We start from the raw sequence: 20,596 nt of genomic DNA, 5'->3' as shown, positions 1-20,596 counted from the left end.
TTTTTTTGTCAAAAGAAACATGAAAGGAAAGCCACAAACATATACGATGATTATGTATGAAGAGAAGATGAATGGTGAACCAAAAATAGAGAGAAGATGAACGTTGAGACAGGATATTGTTGATTCTAGGCCGTTAACTTAACTTTGATGGGGACAAGACAAGTTTGTGGATTACAGTATTGCATATATGGATACATATCGATACAGATACCAATATAAAAAAAATTATATAAAACGTGAAAAGATTTTAGGCAAAGCATCACAAGACACACACTCGTGACAACGCCAACTGTCCTTCGTAGTATGACAAATGAAAAGAAATTAGCAAATAGCAAAAAGGTAAATTAGAAAAAACTGAAAAAATAAAAACACACACGCACACTAGAATAATCACCTCCTCTTTACTGCCCTATGCAATGATATGACAATAAATGTGACAGGCCAGAAAAGTCTTTTTGAGCATGATTAACCCGGAGAACCGGTTCTTAATTTTTTTAGTTAAAAGTTAAAAAACCGTTTCTTAACTTCCGCTAAGAACCTCACTCTAAGAACCCCGGTTTAATCATGGTCTTTCTATTTTGTGTTTGTCAAATAAAATAGGTAGATACCGAAGAAAAATAAAAGGAGAATACAAAACGACACATTTTTTCGTTTATTAATCGTTTTTAATGTTTTTTTTAATAATACCAACTATTAGTATTTTACTTTATAATGACGATCAATAATCAACTTCATATAGCAAGGACAAGCATAAGCTTTGTTAGTATATATTCACCGAAGAAATTGTTATTTTTGGGAGATATGAAGGATTAATTTTGTGAATAAAAAAACGAGTTTTGATCAATTAATTCTAACCACAACGTTAACCCAAAAAAACTATAAACATTGCTCAATGACATAACGAAGATGCATACACCTTAGTATAATATCCGGCCTAAAATCTCGAGTTATGAAGTCTAACACTAGAGAGGAATATTAGTCGGATATTGCTAGTGAACCAATATCGAGGGTGGTGACTGTATTAAAAAGTCAACACATAACGGATGAAGATGACGTGTCCGTATCATGATCTTGTTGATGAAAACTAGGGTTTTGAAATTCAAGGTACGTAGAAAAAGTTTCACAAAGAGAGAGAGAGAATAATTGTCCGTCGAATATTTCGAGAATGTTTATCTAACTTAGAAAATCCTACTCTCTGTCTTTCATTAAATGTAACTCGATTATGTGTGAATTAAAAAAATTCTTCTCGTTAAATTGGTTTAATACGTAGTTTTCTATTTTTCGGTCTAAAATTTAGGCTTTAATTTATTTTGTTTTAAAAAAATTTCAGAGCACTAAATAAAAGCTTTAGAAAAAGTGATTTACAAAGTTAATATATTTCCTATTTTAATGTTTTGACTTTGAATTCAATTTTAAAAATAAAAGCATGAATGTTTTTAAAAATAATTGTAAAAATTAAAAGTCTGTCTACAACTTATGAAATAAAAACAAAATTGTTTTAAAAATGATTCTATAAATTAAAAAAAGTTGTCCACAACTTCTATAGACACTACCAATCACTCCCTAAATATACACACTATTGCTAGCACTACAAATAAGGTTTTTCTAAACCAATTCAATTTTATCGGATGCTCCCCAAAGTAATAGATATAGGAATTTAGTAACATATGAAATCATTAATGATACCGGTGTATCCAAGGCAGAGTTTTCGTTTGGTTAAAGTATCAAATATTAGCTAAATTTATTTTTAAATTTCACTGACACATATAATATCATTTAATCCAATTTGAAAATCTCTACAAAAGTTTTTTTTTTGACAATTTCTTATTTTTATTTTTGCTGGGAAAACAAAAGTTCCCCACCGCTAATACTTTTTGTTACTGCAAATTTATTGGATTGCAAAAAGAAATAAAAGACTACAAGAGGCCCGCCCAGCCCAATACAATTTTAGTTAGCCCACCACATTGAACAAATTTGGAAAAACCACAGGTTCCTGAACCACATCACATCAGCATTTATGAAAACAAAACTGTATTCCAATTTCAAGAACGGACCGCAAGAGATCAATTACTTGTCCTTATAGAAGGATATAGAGTATCATAGATATTATTAGCAAATATTGTATATTTATTATATAAGATATTACATAGATTTGTATCTACATAGAAAAATCACTAATACAAAAATGTATGTAGTCCTAATTATTGTTTTATGAGAGTAAATACAATTCTTCACATGTATCTCTCATCGTATTAATATGCCCGATCCATAAATTTGATCCATACTTATCCAGTTTAAAGTTGTCTCATCGATCTATATTGATTAAGTCCAAAGTTGGTCAATTGATTTTTTCCAAAGATACTGAAATTGACGTTTAAAGAACCATCATTTTGAATAAGCGTGTTTGAGACTAAATTTCCCACATCGGTTGTTGGAAGAGATTTTAAATAATATAAGATTGATGAATCAATCCACTTATCGCTGATTAATTTTATGCTAGAAGTCCATCTTAGCTTAACAGTCCTCATCATTTTCAAATAAGACCGGGTCATAAAATAGGCTTCTCGAGAAAAATCAATTCATTCCCTCACAAGGCTGAAACAATGCTTGTGGAGTGGTAAGCAACACACACACGCCTTAGCATCCAATGTAACAATCACCAAATGGTCCAAGAGTCTGCTTGTTTCTTCCCCGGATCTAAAACTCTGGAAAGTAAAGTCAAGAATATTAGAAAGCAGTACATAGTTTAGCAGAACTTGTAGCTTCAAAATTAAAGTCATAGCAGCAACGATCGTAGTGGATCCAAATTCATAAAAACAATTACAACCCACATGCAAACACAAACAATCGCAATACTGCTATTTCCCATAAATAATTTAAATTTCTGCTATCACTTTTCCCCGCAAAATAAACGGTTATAAATTTAATGCGTACATAAATTAAATTACACCAAAAAATAATTACACCCCCTACTTAACGGTAAAACGTTGCCTTTAATGCTTCTTTTCTGGAATACATATACCAACAAAGATTAGGCAAACACACTCACTAATCACCGGATGAGCCATTAATTTTCATTCAAACAAGAACAAAATGTAATCCAGTCTTCCCTCTCGGAGCATTTCCAATTTCACTCCAAAACCCACTTCAAAATGGAGTAATAGACATGATTACTCCAAATATGCCAGTCTTCCCTCTCGGAGCATTTCCAATTTCATTCCAAAACCCACTTCAAAATGGAGTAATAGACATGATTACTCCAAATATGGAGTAAACCAACTCATTACTCCAAAATGGAGTTGAATTTTTTTATTTATAAAATGGTCCTCCACATATACATATTTTCGTTTTCAATAATTTTTTTATAAATAAGTAATAATAATATTATTTTACTATATATATTATAAATGTTAATATTTCTTAATTATATATAGCCATCTCATGAACTATTTTATGCAACAAAATATATATAATATAAAACATAACAGATCATATATATATAAAATAAAAAATAAAAAAATTCATTTTTTACTTCGAAATGCATTAGTTGATCATTTGTGGGAAAATTATACTAATTCTAATGAATAATTTAAGTTGATGTATTATTGTGTTTAAGCTATGTAATGTAAATGGACTGTTTTGCAAATAGTATAAATGAAATGTGATATTACTAATTTTTAAATAAATATAAAAAATAATATATTAGGAATATTCTATTTTGGAGTGGAAAATGGAGTAATACATTGGAGTAAAATTTAACTCCATTTTGGAGTAGAAAATGGAGGAGCATCTCCAAAAAGAAACTCTATTTTGAAGTTTCCGAAACTCTATATTTGAAGTTTAAAGGTGTTATTCTCCAAAAGGAAAACTTCAAACTCAACTTCAAAATTATTTATATTTTATAATATGGTCCTTATATTTATCATAAATAATTTGAATTCATAAAAATTTTGTAACCAACTAGTAGATATATAAACATATTATAACAATATCAATTAATAAAATGTTTTATTAAAATATAAAAATTTAAATAAAAATTACAAAGATATTAATTAATAAAATATTTTATTAAAATATAAAAATTTAAATAAAAATAACTTAATTAATATTAAACTTCAAACAAAATACCGTATTATTTCATAAAATAATTTTCGTAATGCATATATGATCATTTCGAAGTAAAAATGGCTTTCCTCAGTTTTACTTTGTAGATTACGAACTAAAAGTTGTTGAAATTGAGTAATATTGATACTTGTAAATACATTAGATCAGAACAAGAAAGTAAAAGAGAAACATAAAATATTGTTAAAAGACTAATTTATTTTCGATTATATTAATACTCGTGAATATATTCGATGTGAACAAGAAAGAATTGTACGAAAAAGACATCAAAAACAACAACAACAACCATCTTCAGTTACACAAATAAAAGTTGGACAATATTTGAAAATTTTGAAGGTTCCGGATCAAACCTACCTGACTATTAGTGTTGTTGTAATATTTAAATTATGTAATATTTATGTTTTCATGTAATTTTTTTTTTAAAAAAATTGTTAAGTTTTGTTTTGTATATTATTGTTGTGTAAATCTAGTTTAAAATATTTTAAATCTTATTTTAAAGTTTCATTTAATTTTATGTGTAAAATTTGCAAAACAAATTTCAAATATTTATGAAATATAATTTTTTTACGGATTAAAACAATAAATAAGAAAATATTTATGAATCATAAAGGTAATGTCATAAAGGTAATGTGTGATTGTAAAGACCAAAATACAAATAAAAATATGAAGTTTTTTTTTGGAGAGCAAAAAAATTCATATTTGAAGTTATAGAGTGTATTTTGGAGATGCTATTAACATGTAGTGTAATCCAAGTGCTTCATGTGAAAATCAAATCTAATCATAAGTTTACAACCATTCAAATTGCTTCGGCTCCAAATCGACCGTGACAACGTACGAAGGCCCAAAAACATCGCGAACGAGAACAAATCTAGAAGCCTGGCTAAAACACTGCGTTAAAACAAATCTAAATGTTCACTACACTAATATTGAAAACAAAGTAACAAAGATTCAGCTAAGAAGAAGAGGAGGAAAAAGAGAGATTAAGATTAAGATCAATCTTTGAAGAAGCAAAACAATCCCTGGAAATGAAAGCAGACGAGACTGCTTCGCTGGTTTCACTAAGTGACGACGACGTATTGCTTCTCCAACGTTTCTGAGAATTATGAGGATGATTCAACGATAGAGACAGTGTTAAATCTTCTTCTTCTTCTTTGTTGACCCAAATGTTCTTCGTTCTCTGTACCTGAATAAGCTCAAAGCCACAAGTTCTTAGTTCCTGATAGCTATTTAGCTTTAGTTGTTAAAAAAAATCTCTTATTATGTAATAGCATTTCACAGTCGAAACTGAAGACAAGTCCACAATGTATTAGTATAGTCTACATCATTTAAAATCTCAAATAATATGGGTATTAGTTATTAGAAGCTCTAGATTATAGAATAGGAAAATATTATGATTAGGTTATAAAATCAGATTAATTCACTAAGTAATATTGTGTACAGAATTTTGATGTGTATAATTTAATGTTGTAGTTGTAATTAAAAAAATAAAGTTTAACATCAAAACATCAAATTTGGTGCCTTTTTAACACCAAAACATCAAATTTTATTTTGGTGTTATGTTGGAGTTCCATTTGACCTCATCCATATCCTCTAGTGTTGTCATTACAATGCTCAATCGTTTTATATAATGAGTGTTAATCTGAGTCTAAAATACTGTTTTACTTCGTAAAGGCTATTTATGAAACCATATTCTGAAATTGTATTTTGATTACCTCGAGAAAGTGGTTAGACTGAAATTTGTTGGACTCGCCAATGCCTGCAAATGTCTTCGTTCTCTCCATGCTCATGGTGTTGAGAAAGTCATCGTCATCATTATCAGCTGAAGTCCGCCCTCTTCTCCCCAAACAAAAATGGAGAAAGCAAAAATTAAATAAATTCGACAATTCATATTCAAACAAAAGTATAGCATACCTATTATTTCTGGAATAACATTAAAAGACTTGTCAGAAACAAATTAATATTCCCTTTCCATTTCTTCCAAAAGTAAAATGAAAAAAAATTAAAATAAAATTACCTAAAGTTGAAAGAGTGAAAACCCAAAAGACAATCATTCCTTGCGTGTTCAGACAAGTTGTCATAAAAATGATCTTCATTGTCTTGTCTTCTTCTTCTTGAAGATGATGAACTCTCTTTGTCGCCCAAAAATATATGATAAAAACATTAATTAATTAATTGACCATAATGAATATTCTCTTCGCTCTTTCGTTTTCTTTCCATCAAATTTAAGAAGCATCTATTTACCTACAAGACCATAGATAAATTCTTTTTCCCTTGTTATAATTTCACCAGTATTTATACTTTTATGACAATGGCTCCAGTGAAAAATACATTCATGCAGTACAATTTTGATGTGAATGGTGGGAACAAGACTAACTGTATGACTGAATTACCCTATGTATATGTATGACAATGGTCTAACACGACTTAAATTTATAAATTACAGTTTTGATGCCTATAGTTGGAGTTTGAAATTAACCGTCATAATCTTGACTTGTGGCGTAATAAGTGTAATTTACTGCCTTAATATGTGATCCCAAATATTTCTAAAATTTATTACCTGATCGTCCAAGAAGAGTGGGTTTGTATCCTCTATACATCTGCGGCATGATCAAAACAAAAAAGAAATGTTTTAAATATTCAGATTACTAAACAAACAATCAAGTTATTATAAGCTAGGGTGAATAAAGTAGTATGATGGCCAAGATAATAAAAATAATAAAAATGAAATGTTTCATCATTTTGTTTGACCTGGAGATGGCTCTTGACGTGTGATATTGTTAGTCCCTTTACATCCATTATCTTAAGAACAAGTTTTGGAGTTGCTTCTGTTTCATTCAAACCCAAAAAATACAAACATTTAGATCTTGAAGATGACGATTGATATGAACTTTTTTTAAAAACTTTTAAGACATGTTTTTTATAAAAAAAGACAAAAAGAAATAAAAGTTGGTTTGACAAGACTGACTGTATTGACCACCGAGCATATCAACGGCGTGAACGAAGTTCTGGTGAAGCTCCGGCGTCCATTTCAGGCGAGGTACCGGAGACCGTACGTACGGTCTAACTCCACTAATCCCTCCGTCGCTGCTCCTTCCGCATCTACCCATTTAGATATTAGCCCACGAAAACCCTAGTCTTTTTGTGGTGAAGAAGAGAGATTGTGAAGAAAAAGAAGTAAAGAACCCTACGAGTGGAGAAGGTTATAGACTAATAAGGACGAACTTTTCTGTTTTTATAAAGGATAAAGGTTTCTTTTTCCTTCTATTCGCTTTTGTCTCTTTTAGAAGAACTCGTGCTTATATGTGTGTTTGTGTTCGTGTTTATGTTTGTTCAATGTGAATATTTATATTATGTTTGTTCAATGTGTATAAAAAGGTAAAGAAAATAAAATTTCAGAAATTATGATATGATAATTAATTTCTTGGACGACCAAAACAGAAAGAAGAAATATGGGATATTTTTTAAAATTACCAGCTGGAATGTTGTTATACTCATATAGTCTGAGGTGACATGTGTTTTGACCTAACAGAATAGAATACATACAATCTTGATAGAAAAAAGAATAGAATACATTCAACGCAAATATATCATCCATTTGACTTTGCATGCATTGGTAGAAAATAGCTTTTCAAGAATCTTTTTGAATTTTGGTTGTTATCAATAATCCATGGACCACTCCCGTTGGAGAAAAGTTGTCATGCAAACTATTATCCAGATAAATGGTAAAGAGGTTAGAGCTTTTGGTTTTGACACAATAAGTGTCTATGAAAAATATGAGATTTGCATACTTTGAAAACTAGTCTACATACAAAATTCATGTGATACGTGTAATACAAAGTGGTTCTCTTATATCAGAATATTTACACCAAATCTTCTCCAATGGAACTGCAAAAATCACACTATTTTAGTGCAACACTAAAATTTGACACCAAATTTGATGTGATACTATTCACCACACTAAAATATTATTCTTCGCACTAAAACACTATTTACTTATTTTATTACTAAAGCATACAATTAAATAAATGATAAATAAAAAACTTAATACATATAATATTATAAAATAGTTTTAGCGTGAAGTTTACTGTGATGGTTGGAGAAGACATTGACTCTAGTGTTGAAATTACGCTAAAATAGTGTGGTTTTGACACTAAAATAGTGTTAGTGTTTGGAAATGCCCTTGCAAGAATTACCTTATTGGGATTTGGGATTTACCCAAATGAAAAATTTCCCTAACGGTGTCAAAACTTCTTTTTTCATCATAACTCTTTTTAGACCAGACTAAAAAATGTAAATAACCCAACTGCAATGCTTTGACCTTAAGATCATCATTCTTTTTTTTAGTTTCCTATTTTCTCTTCGTTTTTTTTTGTTTCTTTTACGTATTTAAACCAACTTTTTTACTTCATTACCCTAATTTCCCTTTTTCATTTTCGTCCATCTCCATTTCATCACTTTTTTGTTCGTTTCTAATAGTTTTTTTTTTCTGATCAAATTTCGATTCTAATAGTTTTATATACGCAGTTTTCATTAAAATTGTAATGATATTCACTACACAAGCCCCTATGCTTATGCTTCTTTCCTGTCCTCTTACCTTTTCTGATTTCTTGCTGCATGTTGAAAACAAATTTAAATCATTTCCCTACGTGGTAGCCCAGTAAAATTACTGGTTCGTGATTGCAGTAATTCGGATCCCACATTGTTATAGATAAATTAAATTAAAAATTAAAAATAAAATAGAAAGAAGAAGAGGAAGAGAAAAACGTAGGAGGTTGCTTAAAGTAGGAAGGTGGTGGGTCGTAAATGTCGTCGATGACGAAATGGCCAAATGGGTATGTAAGTGGTACTTGTACACATCTTCTTGACCGTAGACCCGGTTTGTCATCAGCTAAGTTTTTATTACAATATATATTTCAGTTTTCCCCCTGGGTTTATTCTATGTTTTTTTGGGGTGTAAATGTTAATACTTCCGTGTAGGATCAAAAACTAAGCAAAAAGTATAGGGTTTAGTAAAATGATTACTGTCATCATTTTTAAAGTAAACAAACCTATATAGATTTTATCAATCAATCCGTTTGTTTGCAGTAGGCGGAACTTTTTTGGCATGTTTAACTTATTTTACACCCTTTCTTAAGATGTACCAATAATACCTTTTTCAACTGTGTATTATTTAGATCCTAGATATTCAACAAAACTGCATATTCAAGAATTCCAACAAAACCGACCAAAAAGAGAGAGTTGCATGTATAACACTCTACAAAAATCAAACCAAGCCGTAATACTAAAATCAATTAGAGGTGATTTTAGAGGTTACGTACGTCCAAAGTAGACCTTTTACCCCATATAAATCACGAATTCTAATGTAAGAATATTTCAAGGAGATGTTTATTGACTTTCAAGATAAATACTTGTTTTTTTTTTTGGACAAACAAGATAAAGACTTGTTGTAACACATAAAATACGCTATGATTTTCTTCACGCTGCACCTAAAATCTAGCCGTAGTATCATATACATGATATAATACACATGTAAAATATGTACGACATATAAGTCAAAACCCACTTTTATTTTATGCTTTCGAAAATCAAAGTAAATTTTGTAAAATTTAACCTTGATTAAATGGTTAATCAAGTAAAATATTTAAATATTGGTTAGGGCTGTTCAATACGTTAAAATCGAACCGTACTGAACCGAACCGAAATAGACAATATGGTTTGGTTTTGGTATATACCATACAAACCGAATGGATATAATTTTATAAAAACCGTAGGATTTGGATATGATTTGGTTTATAACCGATTAAACCGAATAAACCGAAAAAAATCGATCAAAAATATAAGCATATAAATATGTATATATTTTATAACGACGCATAAAAATCTATTTGTTATAAAAATTTATTTTTTTGCTAATAACTATTACCATATTTTTTACAGTAATAAAGAAGCCATAATTTGTAAAACATTTGAACTTTAATTAAGTAACAATTTATCGCAACCGAGACTTCTTATTTTATTAGTCTTTTTTTGATCTTTTTGTAAATTTGATGGACAACAATTAGTGGAAATTCTTCACAATTTTTTTTTGTCTATAAAACGAACAGATTTTTGTGTTCAATCGAAGAAGCATGACTTTGATGAACACTAAATATGGAAGAGTAGAAAAAACTTTTCTTTCATGCTTCTGTTTTGTTTTTTATTTATATTTTCAAAATTTCAAGCTTTGATTTTAATTTTTAGTTTTGATTATGATATTAGATGATAGAAGCATTTTTATTTTTGCTCTTTTATTTAAACGTGTAATTTTTTTTTAATAAATGATTGCGTTGACAATATGACTCTAAAATCCATATAATATGATCTCAAATTAAATAATTATGTTTTTTGGTATAAAACCGAAAACCGACGGTATATAAACCGAACCGAACCGGTGTAAATATGGATTTAGAATAGTAGTTATATTTTAATAACCGAAATACCGAAAACCCAAAAAAAACGAACCGAAACCGAACCGATATCCGGATTGAACACCCCTAGTTTTACACACAAAAGACATACGAATTACCTATTATGTATGTAAGATGATCAAGCATTAGCTTTAGGGCCAGTTAAGTTAATAATAATTTAGGGGCCAATTGATCCAAAAAAAAATAGGGGTCAATTGCATTAAAGATCAGTTGGTTCTGATGGTAATTAAACTTGGTATTCAAGGTGCTGAATTCGAACCCATATTTCTATATATTATAACACTACTTTTAGTTATAAAATGGCCAAAAAAAAATTAGTTGCTCCTAACTTCATATCAGACACGGCCCTGATCACATACAAGTTGGTGCGACGAAATTGATTCGGTGGCTACATGTCGCGACATTAGTTAATTGCTCTCTGAAATCATTCTTATGATAACGATAAATCAAACATGCAATGAATTCCCAAATAGATCCAAAATCAATTTGTTGACAAAAAAAAAAGAAGATCCAAAATCAATTTAATGTGAAATTGACCACAGGTCCATGATTCATGGCTTTTACTACAATCCAACATTCAATAAGAATGATACATATTTGTGTCTATGAGTTGTATATATACATGCAGCTTGACAATAATATAGGATTGTTGAAAAGTTTTGGATTATCATAACAGCTCAATTCTATTTTGATTGGTCAAATTTCTTACCGAACCATTTTATTAGATTTGACCACTATAATAATTATTATTTATTACTCTCTCTCTTTCTTTCAGATTAAGTATCATTTTAACATTTTTTGTTACAAAAAAATGTCATTTTACAGTTACAATACAAATTATACTTACTTTCAACTGAAAATTAATTGAAAACTTCATTGATTTTATAAATAATTTTAGTTATCTCAAATACTATTGGTTTAGAAAAATATAATTAATAACAACTTACATATATTTTCACTACTTTTTTAATTTGCGTAAAAATGTCAAATGACACTTATTTAAAAATGGAAGGAGTAATTGATTTCAATCACAAATATAGCACATACACGAGGGATCTAAATTCGAAAAATATAATAATAGAAAGATGCAATCAACCGAGAGAGAAAAACAGCCAGAGAGGGTTTGTTTAAAAGTGTGATTTGAGAATAGGTGGGTCACCAAAATAACATATTTAATACATAACTTTTCTTCTTAAAACGGTTTAACAAAAGAAACTTTTTGCCAGAAAATATGTTACTCTTACTAATCAAAATAATGAATAGTGACCCGGGAACGATGAGAAATAATGCATTGTCTAACGTTTCTAAAAAATATCACTATTTACAAGGAATAAATTTTTCTTTTCAATTCTTACCATTCTTTTTTTTGTAGAAAAATAAAGAACAAAACTATTCTTTGTTAAATTTTAGATGGAACAACTATTCCATTTCATTTCTGCAATTTTATTCTTTTACGATTTTTTTCCAATTCGTTCCTCTTGTTTCCAAAATGGTCACCACTCGAACAAGATATATACAATAGTATAGATGTGGCAATGTGAATAAAATTTATGGTAGTGGATGTACATAACAAGCTTAGTAGGAATAAGGACCAGTTAAACAAACAATCCGTGATTTTTCTTTCCTTAAAAGAAAAATCATCTTATCCCTATAAGAAAAATCATCTTATCCCTATATCTTTAGCTCCCCTGTCCAAATATATCAAACTATGAATTCTAACTCAAACAAAGGGAAATCGCAACAGGTAGAAAATTCAGTGCTATAAAAATTAGTCTAGGTGGCACCCGGATGTCCGCCTAATCGACAAATCAGACTTAAATTGGATCTAAGCGAAACAATTTTTTACACTTTTTCAAAAATGGATCTAGACACTCAAAAAATTGGTCTAGTCACCCGATTAATCAATAATTTCATATAAAACGCTTAACGACCGCCTAAAAATTTCTTGATCATTGGAAAAATTCAAGAGAAAGTGTAGGTTCTAAGAGCATCTCCAACCCAACCTCAAATCTTCAAATTTTGAGGTTTTGTGTTATTCCAACCCAACCTCAAATCCTCAAAACTATCTTGTATTTTTTTCGGTCGTTATAGTTATTTCTTTCACAAATATTAGTAATTTTTGTTAAAATCAAAGATTATAATGCAAATAAATAAACTTTTAATTTTTTTTTGAAGATTCATGGTTTGAGTAACCAACCCTCAAATCCTCATTTTGAAGTTTTACACCCCTTAAAATGAAGTCTTGGGTTGGAGATGCTCTAAAGGCACCCCACATGGTTATAATCATGGCAATATAAAGATAATCGAAGAACAACACAAAACTGATTGTGTAGGTTGTAATGTGGCAGGTCAAAAGGAAGAAGGAGAGGGACATTGAATAATAATCTCCCTTTACAGGCTTTGTATAAGTTCTCTTATCCACCAACCATTAGTGCAATTTTGAAGAATTTCCAATACAATGCAGAGTGTTCAGGCCGGCCGGTCTAGCGTTTATGGAGCCCCTACAGGAAACTTAAAACTTCTGACAATTCATTTTTTCTTCAAATGTAGACAAAAATAATTTAAAAAAATCAACTTTTGTTTCATGTGCTCTAGATCGGTATGTGAGTATATATGTTCCCTGGTTCTATATTCTTTTCTTGGAATGCACAACATTATATACAGGTATGAGTTGTTGGAGATAAACAAATCATAAGTTTTCATATCCAGATAAAGGGTCTGAGGGTATGTATCAAACGTTAATATACAAAGCTAATTTAATTGGAGTCCTGGCCAGGCGAATAATTATAACCTTTTACCTAACAAATGATCTCACCAAAGAGAAAATCAGACACTTACCTAATGTTCCAGGGAAAGCGGCAATGAAGTATAATGGGCACTAAGACTTATGTAAAGAGATATCAGAGTGTGCATCATTACATCAAAGAATGAAGGGATACCAAATATATGTTAGATAAACACTTTGAGGAAATGAAAAGGCTGCAGCAAAGTAATTGATGCACAGGAGATAAATATCTTATTTATTTAGTGTTTTATTTAGAGTTTATTTATTATTAAGATAATTATCTCTAATGTTTTAGGGTTTTTATGTTTTCTTATATATAGTTTTTGAGGTTATGGTTTTATGTAATTTATGAGTTTATAATTTGATTAATAAAAATTGAGAGTTCTCTCTTTGTTCCTTGTTTTCGGTAGATCATTGGTGATCTCAACGAATTTAAGAAGACATTGATCTTAGGCATTTTTAGACTAAATAAGATCTTTGTGATTATTCTAGTTTTCCGGATATTCTCAGAATCAACGGATCTCTAGTTCTATCCTATAAAGCTTCCACTACATCAGTTGGTATCAGAGCCAGGTTTGATTAATAAAAGTTAAGAGATTTCTCTTTATTCTTTGTTAAGATTTGATAGGACTAGAGATCCGTTGATTCTTAGAATACCCGGAAAACTAGGATAATCACAAGGATCTTATTTAGTCTAAGAATGTCTAAGATCAATGTCTTCTTAAATTCGTTGAGATCACCTATGATCTACCGAAAACAAGGAACAAAAGAGAAAATTCTCAACTTTTATTAATAATCAATCAACTGAATACAAACTTAAGCTTAGACGGCTATATATAAAAACACCATAAAACCCTAAAATAATAAAGATAATTATCTAATATTAATAAAACAAATAATAAGATATTTGGAAATATTCCAAATACTTATTTACATCATTCTCTCCGGGTTGGAAAAGATTCGCCCTCGAATCTTAGCCGTGGTCTTCAGTTTCAAAACTTTGTCCATGATAACCAAACTTTTCTTTTTCTTTCCTCTCAACCTTCTTCCAATAATAAAATTCTTCACGTGCAAAATAATAATGAAACACTTCATCAATGTTGACTTTGGCATGAGGATGTACCATGTGTATCATGAAGAACCGTGAACTGCTAACCTTATTCTCCACGAGATAGCAAAACATATTTTCAATTGTGCTTCGTTTTGTGTAAGCCCAAATAAACGTTTGATTTTTCAAATTGCTGCATTCGACGAGACCAAACCAATTATCTCTCCGGTTGTCCATCTTGTCACACAACTCATTGTCTCTGTCTCGAATGCGACCTTCATCATCATAGACATCAAAAATCGGATCTCCAACAATCTTTATATAGACGGTTTCTTCACTTTCGACGAACAGATTCGCCATGATTCCAGAATCGAGTTTTGATTAAGAAACAAAGATTTCTTAATCAAAGTTTGATTCTGTTTTCTTAACGATGTCGCTTGGGTGTTATTATTACTTTGATGAATATTCGTTTAGTTCGACTGAGGATTTGTACGGGAAGTACAAAAATATTAGTGGTCCTCCGATTTATGATATATATGGTGAAGACGTGATGATTGTGGAGCCAATGGATTTTGTATTCAGAGAAGGTGCTTTCAAGACCATGCATGCATACGTGAAAGATTTCATGGGTTCCATAAACAATGGAACATTGAGATCTAACGGCGGAGCACATAATTTGGAGCAAAGCAATTCACGTTTTGAAGATTATATGGACAACATGGCTTTTGAAAAGATGAGCTCAAAACAATACTCAACACGTCATCATGATGAGGAGCAGGAAGACTTAAAATCGTTTGCTCTAATGTTGATTATTATTTTCTTATTTAGAATTTATAGTCAATGGAAAAGAAGAAGAAAAAGAGAGAGAAACACCCATCAAGATTCTCCAACCCGGAGAGAATAATGTAGATAAGTATTTGGAATATTTTCAAATATCTTATTATTTGTTTTATTAATTATTTAGATAATTATCTTTAATGTTTTTAGGGTTTTATGACTTTTTATATATAGTCGTTTAGGCTTAAGTTTGTATGCAGTTTATGAGTTTATTGATTGATTAATAAAATTAAGAGTTCTCTCTTTGTTCATTGTTTTCGGTAAATCATTGGTGATCTCAACGAATTTAAGAAGACATTGATCTTAGGTATTCTTAGACTAAATAAGATCTTTGTATTATTATAGTTTTCTGGGTATTCTCGGAATTAACGGATCTCTAGTTCTATCATATAAAGCTTCTGCTACATCAGTTGGTATCAGAGCTGGTGTTTTGGTTTCTTAATCAAAACTCGATTCTGGAATCATGATTTTGTTCTTGGAAAGTGAAGAAATAGTTTTCAGAGAAATTATTGGTTCTGCCATCTATGATCAATATGGTGAGGATATGATGGTGGTCGAGCCAATTGATTTTGTATTGAGCAAATATGCGTTCAAGACGTCAGACGCACACGCAAGAGATTTGTTTAGTGTTGTCAAAAGTGGAACATCAAAGTCTGAAGAAGTTAATTGGTCTGTACTAGACGATTTGATATCACGTGGTTACTCTTTCATCAATCCTTGCAGTGAAGTACTTCTCCAAAAGATAATAATTCCTCTCGTGGTTGACAGCCGCTTGGAACTAGGTAATTTACTTTTTGAAGATTATAATGCTAATTGGGCTTTTGAGAAATTTAGCCCAATAAAATCTTCAAAACGTCAGCGTAATGCGGAAGAGCATAAGGATTTAAGATCATTCAATCTCACGTTGACGTTGTTAAAGCTTGAAAAGTTTGATGTTCAAGATCGGAAGTGGGCAATTTTCATCGTTTAGCGGTTAAGATTCGAGGACGAATCTTTCCAATCCGGAGAGAATGATGCACAGAAGATAAATATCTTATTTATTTAGTGTTTTATTTAGAGTTTATTTATTATTAAGATAATTATGTCTAATGTTTTAGGGTTTTTATGTTTTCTTATATATAGTCTTTGAGACTATGGTTTTATATAATTTATGAGTTGATAATTTGATTAATAAAAATTGAGAGTTCTCTTTTTGTTCCTTGTTTTCGGTAGATCATTGGTGATCTCAACGAATTTAAGAAGACATTGATCTTAGGCATTCTTAGACTAAATAAGATCTTTGTGATTATTCTAGTTTTCCAGGTATTCTCAGAATCAACGGATCTCTAGTTCTATTCTATAAATTCCGCTACATTAGTAATCGTGGGTCCAGTAATACTTATTCAAGTTATTGAAATCAGATCAAACGTTTGATAGAAAAAAAAAAGAACAGAAAGAAAAAGGAAGATATTTTGTACTAGAGATGGAATATGGCATTTTATGTATACTTGTCTTGCAAAATTGTCAAAAAAACTTAAACTAAGGTTGGTTTACATTCCTTTGTTTTTTTTTGTCTGAAAACATTGCTAACATTAGGTTCGTTTTCGGTTTGAGAAAACAACAAATAAAATTGATGAATTTCTACGGATAAGTTTGATAATTTTATATTCTGATTAGACAACTACAACAAAAACGTGAATAAAAAGTAAAAGTTTATAACGCCTTCTTCTGTTTGTAATTAACAGCAGAGAAAACGTAAACCACCGCATTCAAAATGCTTAAACCGGCCAATAACCAGAAGAAATAATCAAGATGTCCTTCATTAAGATCATCCGTAATCCACCCATCTCCACCGTCCAGGGTCGTGAGATACGTCACCACCGTGAGCAGCAACGAGCTCAAGTAACTCCCAAACGCATTAGTCAACAGTCCCAATGCACAACACAGACTCCTCATCGACTCTGGTGACTGACCATAGAAAAACTCAAGCTGTCCCACGCAGTAGAAGACCTCAGCTGCACCGAGTATGAAAATCTGAGGAACCTGCCACAACACCGTTAAAGAAACAGCTGTTCCTTTTTCCACCACCCCGAGCCGCACCTTCTCAACGATGGCTGCTGATACAATAGAGAAGACCGAAATGACAAGACCTATTCCTATTCGTTGAAGCACGGTGAACCCATTGTCGGTTCTTGTAATAAGTTTGGCGAGAGGGACGTTGAAACGGTCGTAGAGTGGAACCCAAACTAGGACGGTGATGCAGTCGAAGACCCCGAGGGTCGCTGGGGGGATCTTGAAAGAGCCAATATTGCAGTTCATGGCTCTTCCTTGTTGGACAAACATTGTGGAGACTTGAGCGTGGAGAGATGAGAAGACGATACCCGACGCCCATATTGGAAGCATTCGGATCAGAATCTTGAGTTCTTCGACTTGTGTAACGGTGCATAGACTCCAAGGACTTAAAATCTCTCCGGAGTTCGCTTCTTGTGCTGATATAACAGCAGCCTTGTCAAGGTACCTACATTATTATACAAATATATTTTTTACATCAAAATATTGTATACCACTCAAGCGATTCCATAGAGTGGTGCATTCATAATAAATGAATGTAGAATATTGTCAGCTGAATGGTTCGTAAGATTTTCATAATTTGTAATAATATAATTATCCATAGTAAAAAAACGGTATATGTAAATAGAACCAAACTAATATCAAATTGAATGGTATTCAATATAATATTTAAAGAATATTTGAAATCAATTTTTAGTGAGTTTTAAATGTTTTGGATGGATTATGAAGGTTATTATGACTTTACTTATAAACCTCTGTAATCTTATCTAAGAGCATGTTTCTTATCTAAGAGCATGTTTATCCATAGTTTTTTGACACAAGTTTTTAAGATTAAAACACCTAACATAATAGAAAGTTAAGAAAGAGAAAATTGAAAAATTCTTAACTAAACATTTCAAGAAACGGTTCCAACACTGATACACATATGTGTCACCTATATATTGGTGATGTTATATAAATAAAACTGAAAAGTAAATACATTAGTATAATATTAATATTTTTTTCCTTTCAGAATTTTTTAAAGGTTTTCAGTGTTGAACGTGCTCTAACACCATAAGATCTCTCGATTTGATATTTTTAACTAATAAACTATACATAAAACTTTCAAATCACTATAAATTTTCTAAAATCTACCATTTCAAGTGTTTTCATTGTTTTTTAAAAAGAATCCTTCATGTTTCAATAACATTAGAATTTTCATTTTAATACAAATGATTTCAAATGTAATTTTGAATAATAAAAAATTCATGAAAATCAAAGATATGATGAAAAGAGAAAGGATTACTTGTAATCATCTGTGTGCTCGAGTTTCCTACTTTGGACGACCACGTAACTCAGGTCTTGTGTTTCAGTTTCATATAGAAGTGTTGTGTCTTCAGGGACTTCGAGATTCATCTTACGAAACGAAGCGACAAGAACTTGACAAATCCGTGTGATGGGACTACCTCTAGGTTTCTGAAACCTATAAAGTGGCGTGCCAAAGAAGAAACAGATGATAGCTAATCCCATGAAGATAGTAGGTATCCCGAAACCTAATCCCCAACCGATATCCTCTTGAACCAACACTAGACCAGACGATCCAAACGACCCGATATTGATACAGAAGTAAAACCAGTTGAAAAAAGAAGACTTTCTCACTCGTTCACTCGAGTCGTTGTCGTCAAACTGGTCTGCACCAAAGGTTGCAACGCACGGTTTGATCCCCCCGGTGGCAAGAGCTATAAGGTAAAGCCCGGGAAAGAATGTTATGTTCTGAGTTCTGGTCGGTGATGGGCAGGAGTCTCCAACGCAGTCAGCGGGTTTCAGGTATGGAACCGTAGCAGAGAGAGTCAGAGCAGACATTCCCTGAACATCAAATAAATAATGGCAAATTTCCAAAACAGCATTTTTTAAAAAGTTTATATTCAAAAAAATAACATTTAATGATAGTCTCAGAATATAACTAATTTGATAAGAAAAACACTAATTTTTTTTAACTCCCAATTCTAATCTCATCCCACCCCTTTAATACTAAACTCTAATTTCTATGATGATGTAATTGCCTCTGTTATAAAATAATCAATAAATCAAAACACAAATATAAAACAAAAATGTAATATTATTTTAAGCGTAGTTTTATGTTTTCAATGCATTTAATTTTAGTTTTTCAATTTTAAGTATAGTTTTATGTTTTCAATGCATTTAATTTTAGTTTTTTTCAATTTTATCCCTATTATTTTAGCCCATTAATTATTAATTAACATAATCAAATAAAATTATGTATTGATTAGGAGTAAAAATTAAATTTAATGACTTTCTTAAGCTGTTTGAATAAACTAGAACGGTAAACAAAATAAAACGGAAAGAGTACTGTTTCAGATTTTTTTTTCTCTTGTGCGCTAATTTTGTCAGAAAACATTATTTAGTGTTAATTAGGGGAATACCGACAAGAACAAAACAGCATTAAGCACACACACACTCCCAAAAAGACTGGTCCAAACATAGTATAGATAATCATAATACTTACGATGAAATAAATGGAGGAGAAGCAAGCAATGGTCCAGTATCGACCCAAATAAGCATCGGCTAAGACGGCTCCAATGAGAGGAGTGATATAACAAGTCCCTTGCCATGTTGTGACGTTTCTGGCAGCAGAAACGTTTCCTTGGTGTAGTTTAGTGGTGAGATAAGTAATGAGATTGATAGCAATGCCGTAGAAAGCCAACCGCTCACAACATTCGTTCCCTGCACATTTTTAATTAAAGAGATCAGTCTCTCATAGCAGTTCAAGACAACGAAAACAAAGTTAAGAAAATGTATTCACCTAGAATAAACGGACAAGCTTTCCAGTTTCCGGTTATGTTCTTTAATGGTGGGTTTCCTTTGATGTCGACTGAACCATCTTCAGCATATAGTTTCAGTTCTTCCTGGTTAATTTGAAAACTTGTTTAGCAAACGCAACTGATATTTGTATCCTTACAAATCTTTTATCATAATGATGTTGACTGAACCTGTATTAACACTTGTTCGATGAGGGACTGCTCTTCTGCAACGGAACCCATACCTTCGCCAGAGAAATTCCTGTTATCAATCACTCACGCTTCTAGCATTTTCAAAATTCTCTATGTAACACAACTGGTCGAGCCCCAAGTTATAAAGGGTCCGTTACAAAACTTGATGATGGCATGCAAGCCACGTGCTTAGTTCTTTACAACCCCGATTCTATATCTCTTAGTTATTGTTCCATATGTTTTGTTTTGTTTTGTTTCCCTTCAGTAGCCTCCCCGGTCGAGCCTAATTCAGACTCGT

General features: G+C 31.2%; 2 protein-coding genes across 2 annotated transcripts; both read right to left on the bottom strand.

The window, feature by feature from the left end:
• Nucleotides 1-4,955: 4,955 nt before the first annotated feature.
• LOC106310947 (putative Myb family transcription factor At1g14600) lies at nt 4,956-7,385 on the bottom strand. Its single transcript, XM_013748175.1, has 6 exons — nt 7,088-7,385; nt 6,871-6,947; nt 6,680-6,719; nt 6,137-6,251; nt 5,835-5,955; nt 4,956-5,305 (listed from the first exon to the last, which is right to left on the bottom strand). Exons 1-6 carry the CDS (start codon nt 7,227-7,229, stop codon nt 5,075-5,077), a joined length of 726 nt encoding a protein of 241 aa, XP_013603629.1. The 5' UTR covers nt 7,230-7,385; the 3' UTR covers nt 4,956-5,074.
• A 9,566-nt stretch (nt 7,386-16,951) lies between these two features.
• LOC106309337 (protein NRT1/ PTR FAMILY 8.3-like) lies at nt 16,952-20,508 on the bottom strand. The gene is made up of 5 exons (XM_013746371.1): nt 20,299-20,508; nt 20,112-20,214; nt 19,815-20,032; nt 18,594-19,153; nt 16,952-17,756 (listed from the first exon to the last, which is right to left on the bottom strand). The coding sequence occupies exons 1-5, from the start codon at nt 20,347-20,349 to the stop codon at nt 16,952-16,954; spliced, it is 1,737 nt and encodes a 578-aa protein (XP_013601825.1). The 5' UTR covers nt 20,350-20,508.
• Nucleotides 20,509-20,596: the final 88 nt, after the last annotated feature.

This window comes from Brassica oleracea, chromosome C8 (genome assembly GCF_000695525.1).
Source record: "Brassica oleracea var. oleracea cultivar TO1000 chromosome C8, BOL, whole genome shotgun sequence".
Taxonomy (NCBI): Eukaryota; Viridiplantae; Streptophyta; class Magnoliopsida; order Brassicales; family Brassicaceae; genus Brassica; species Brassica oleracea.
Note: the sequence above shows the minus strand (reverse complement) of the source record. Positions and strands in the feature narration are given on the sequence as shown.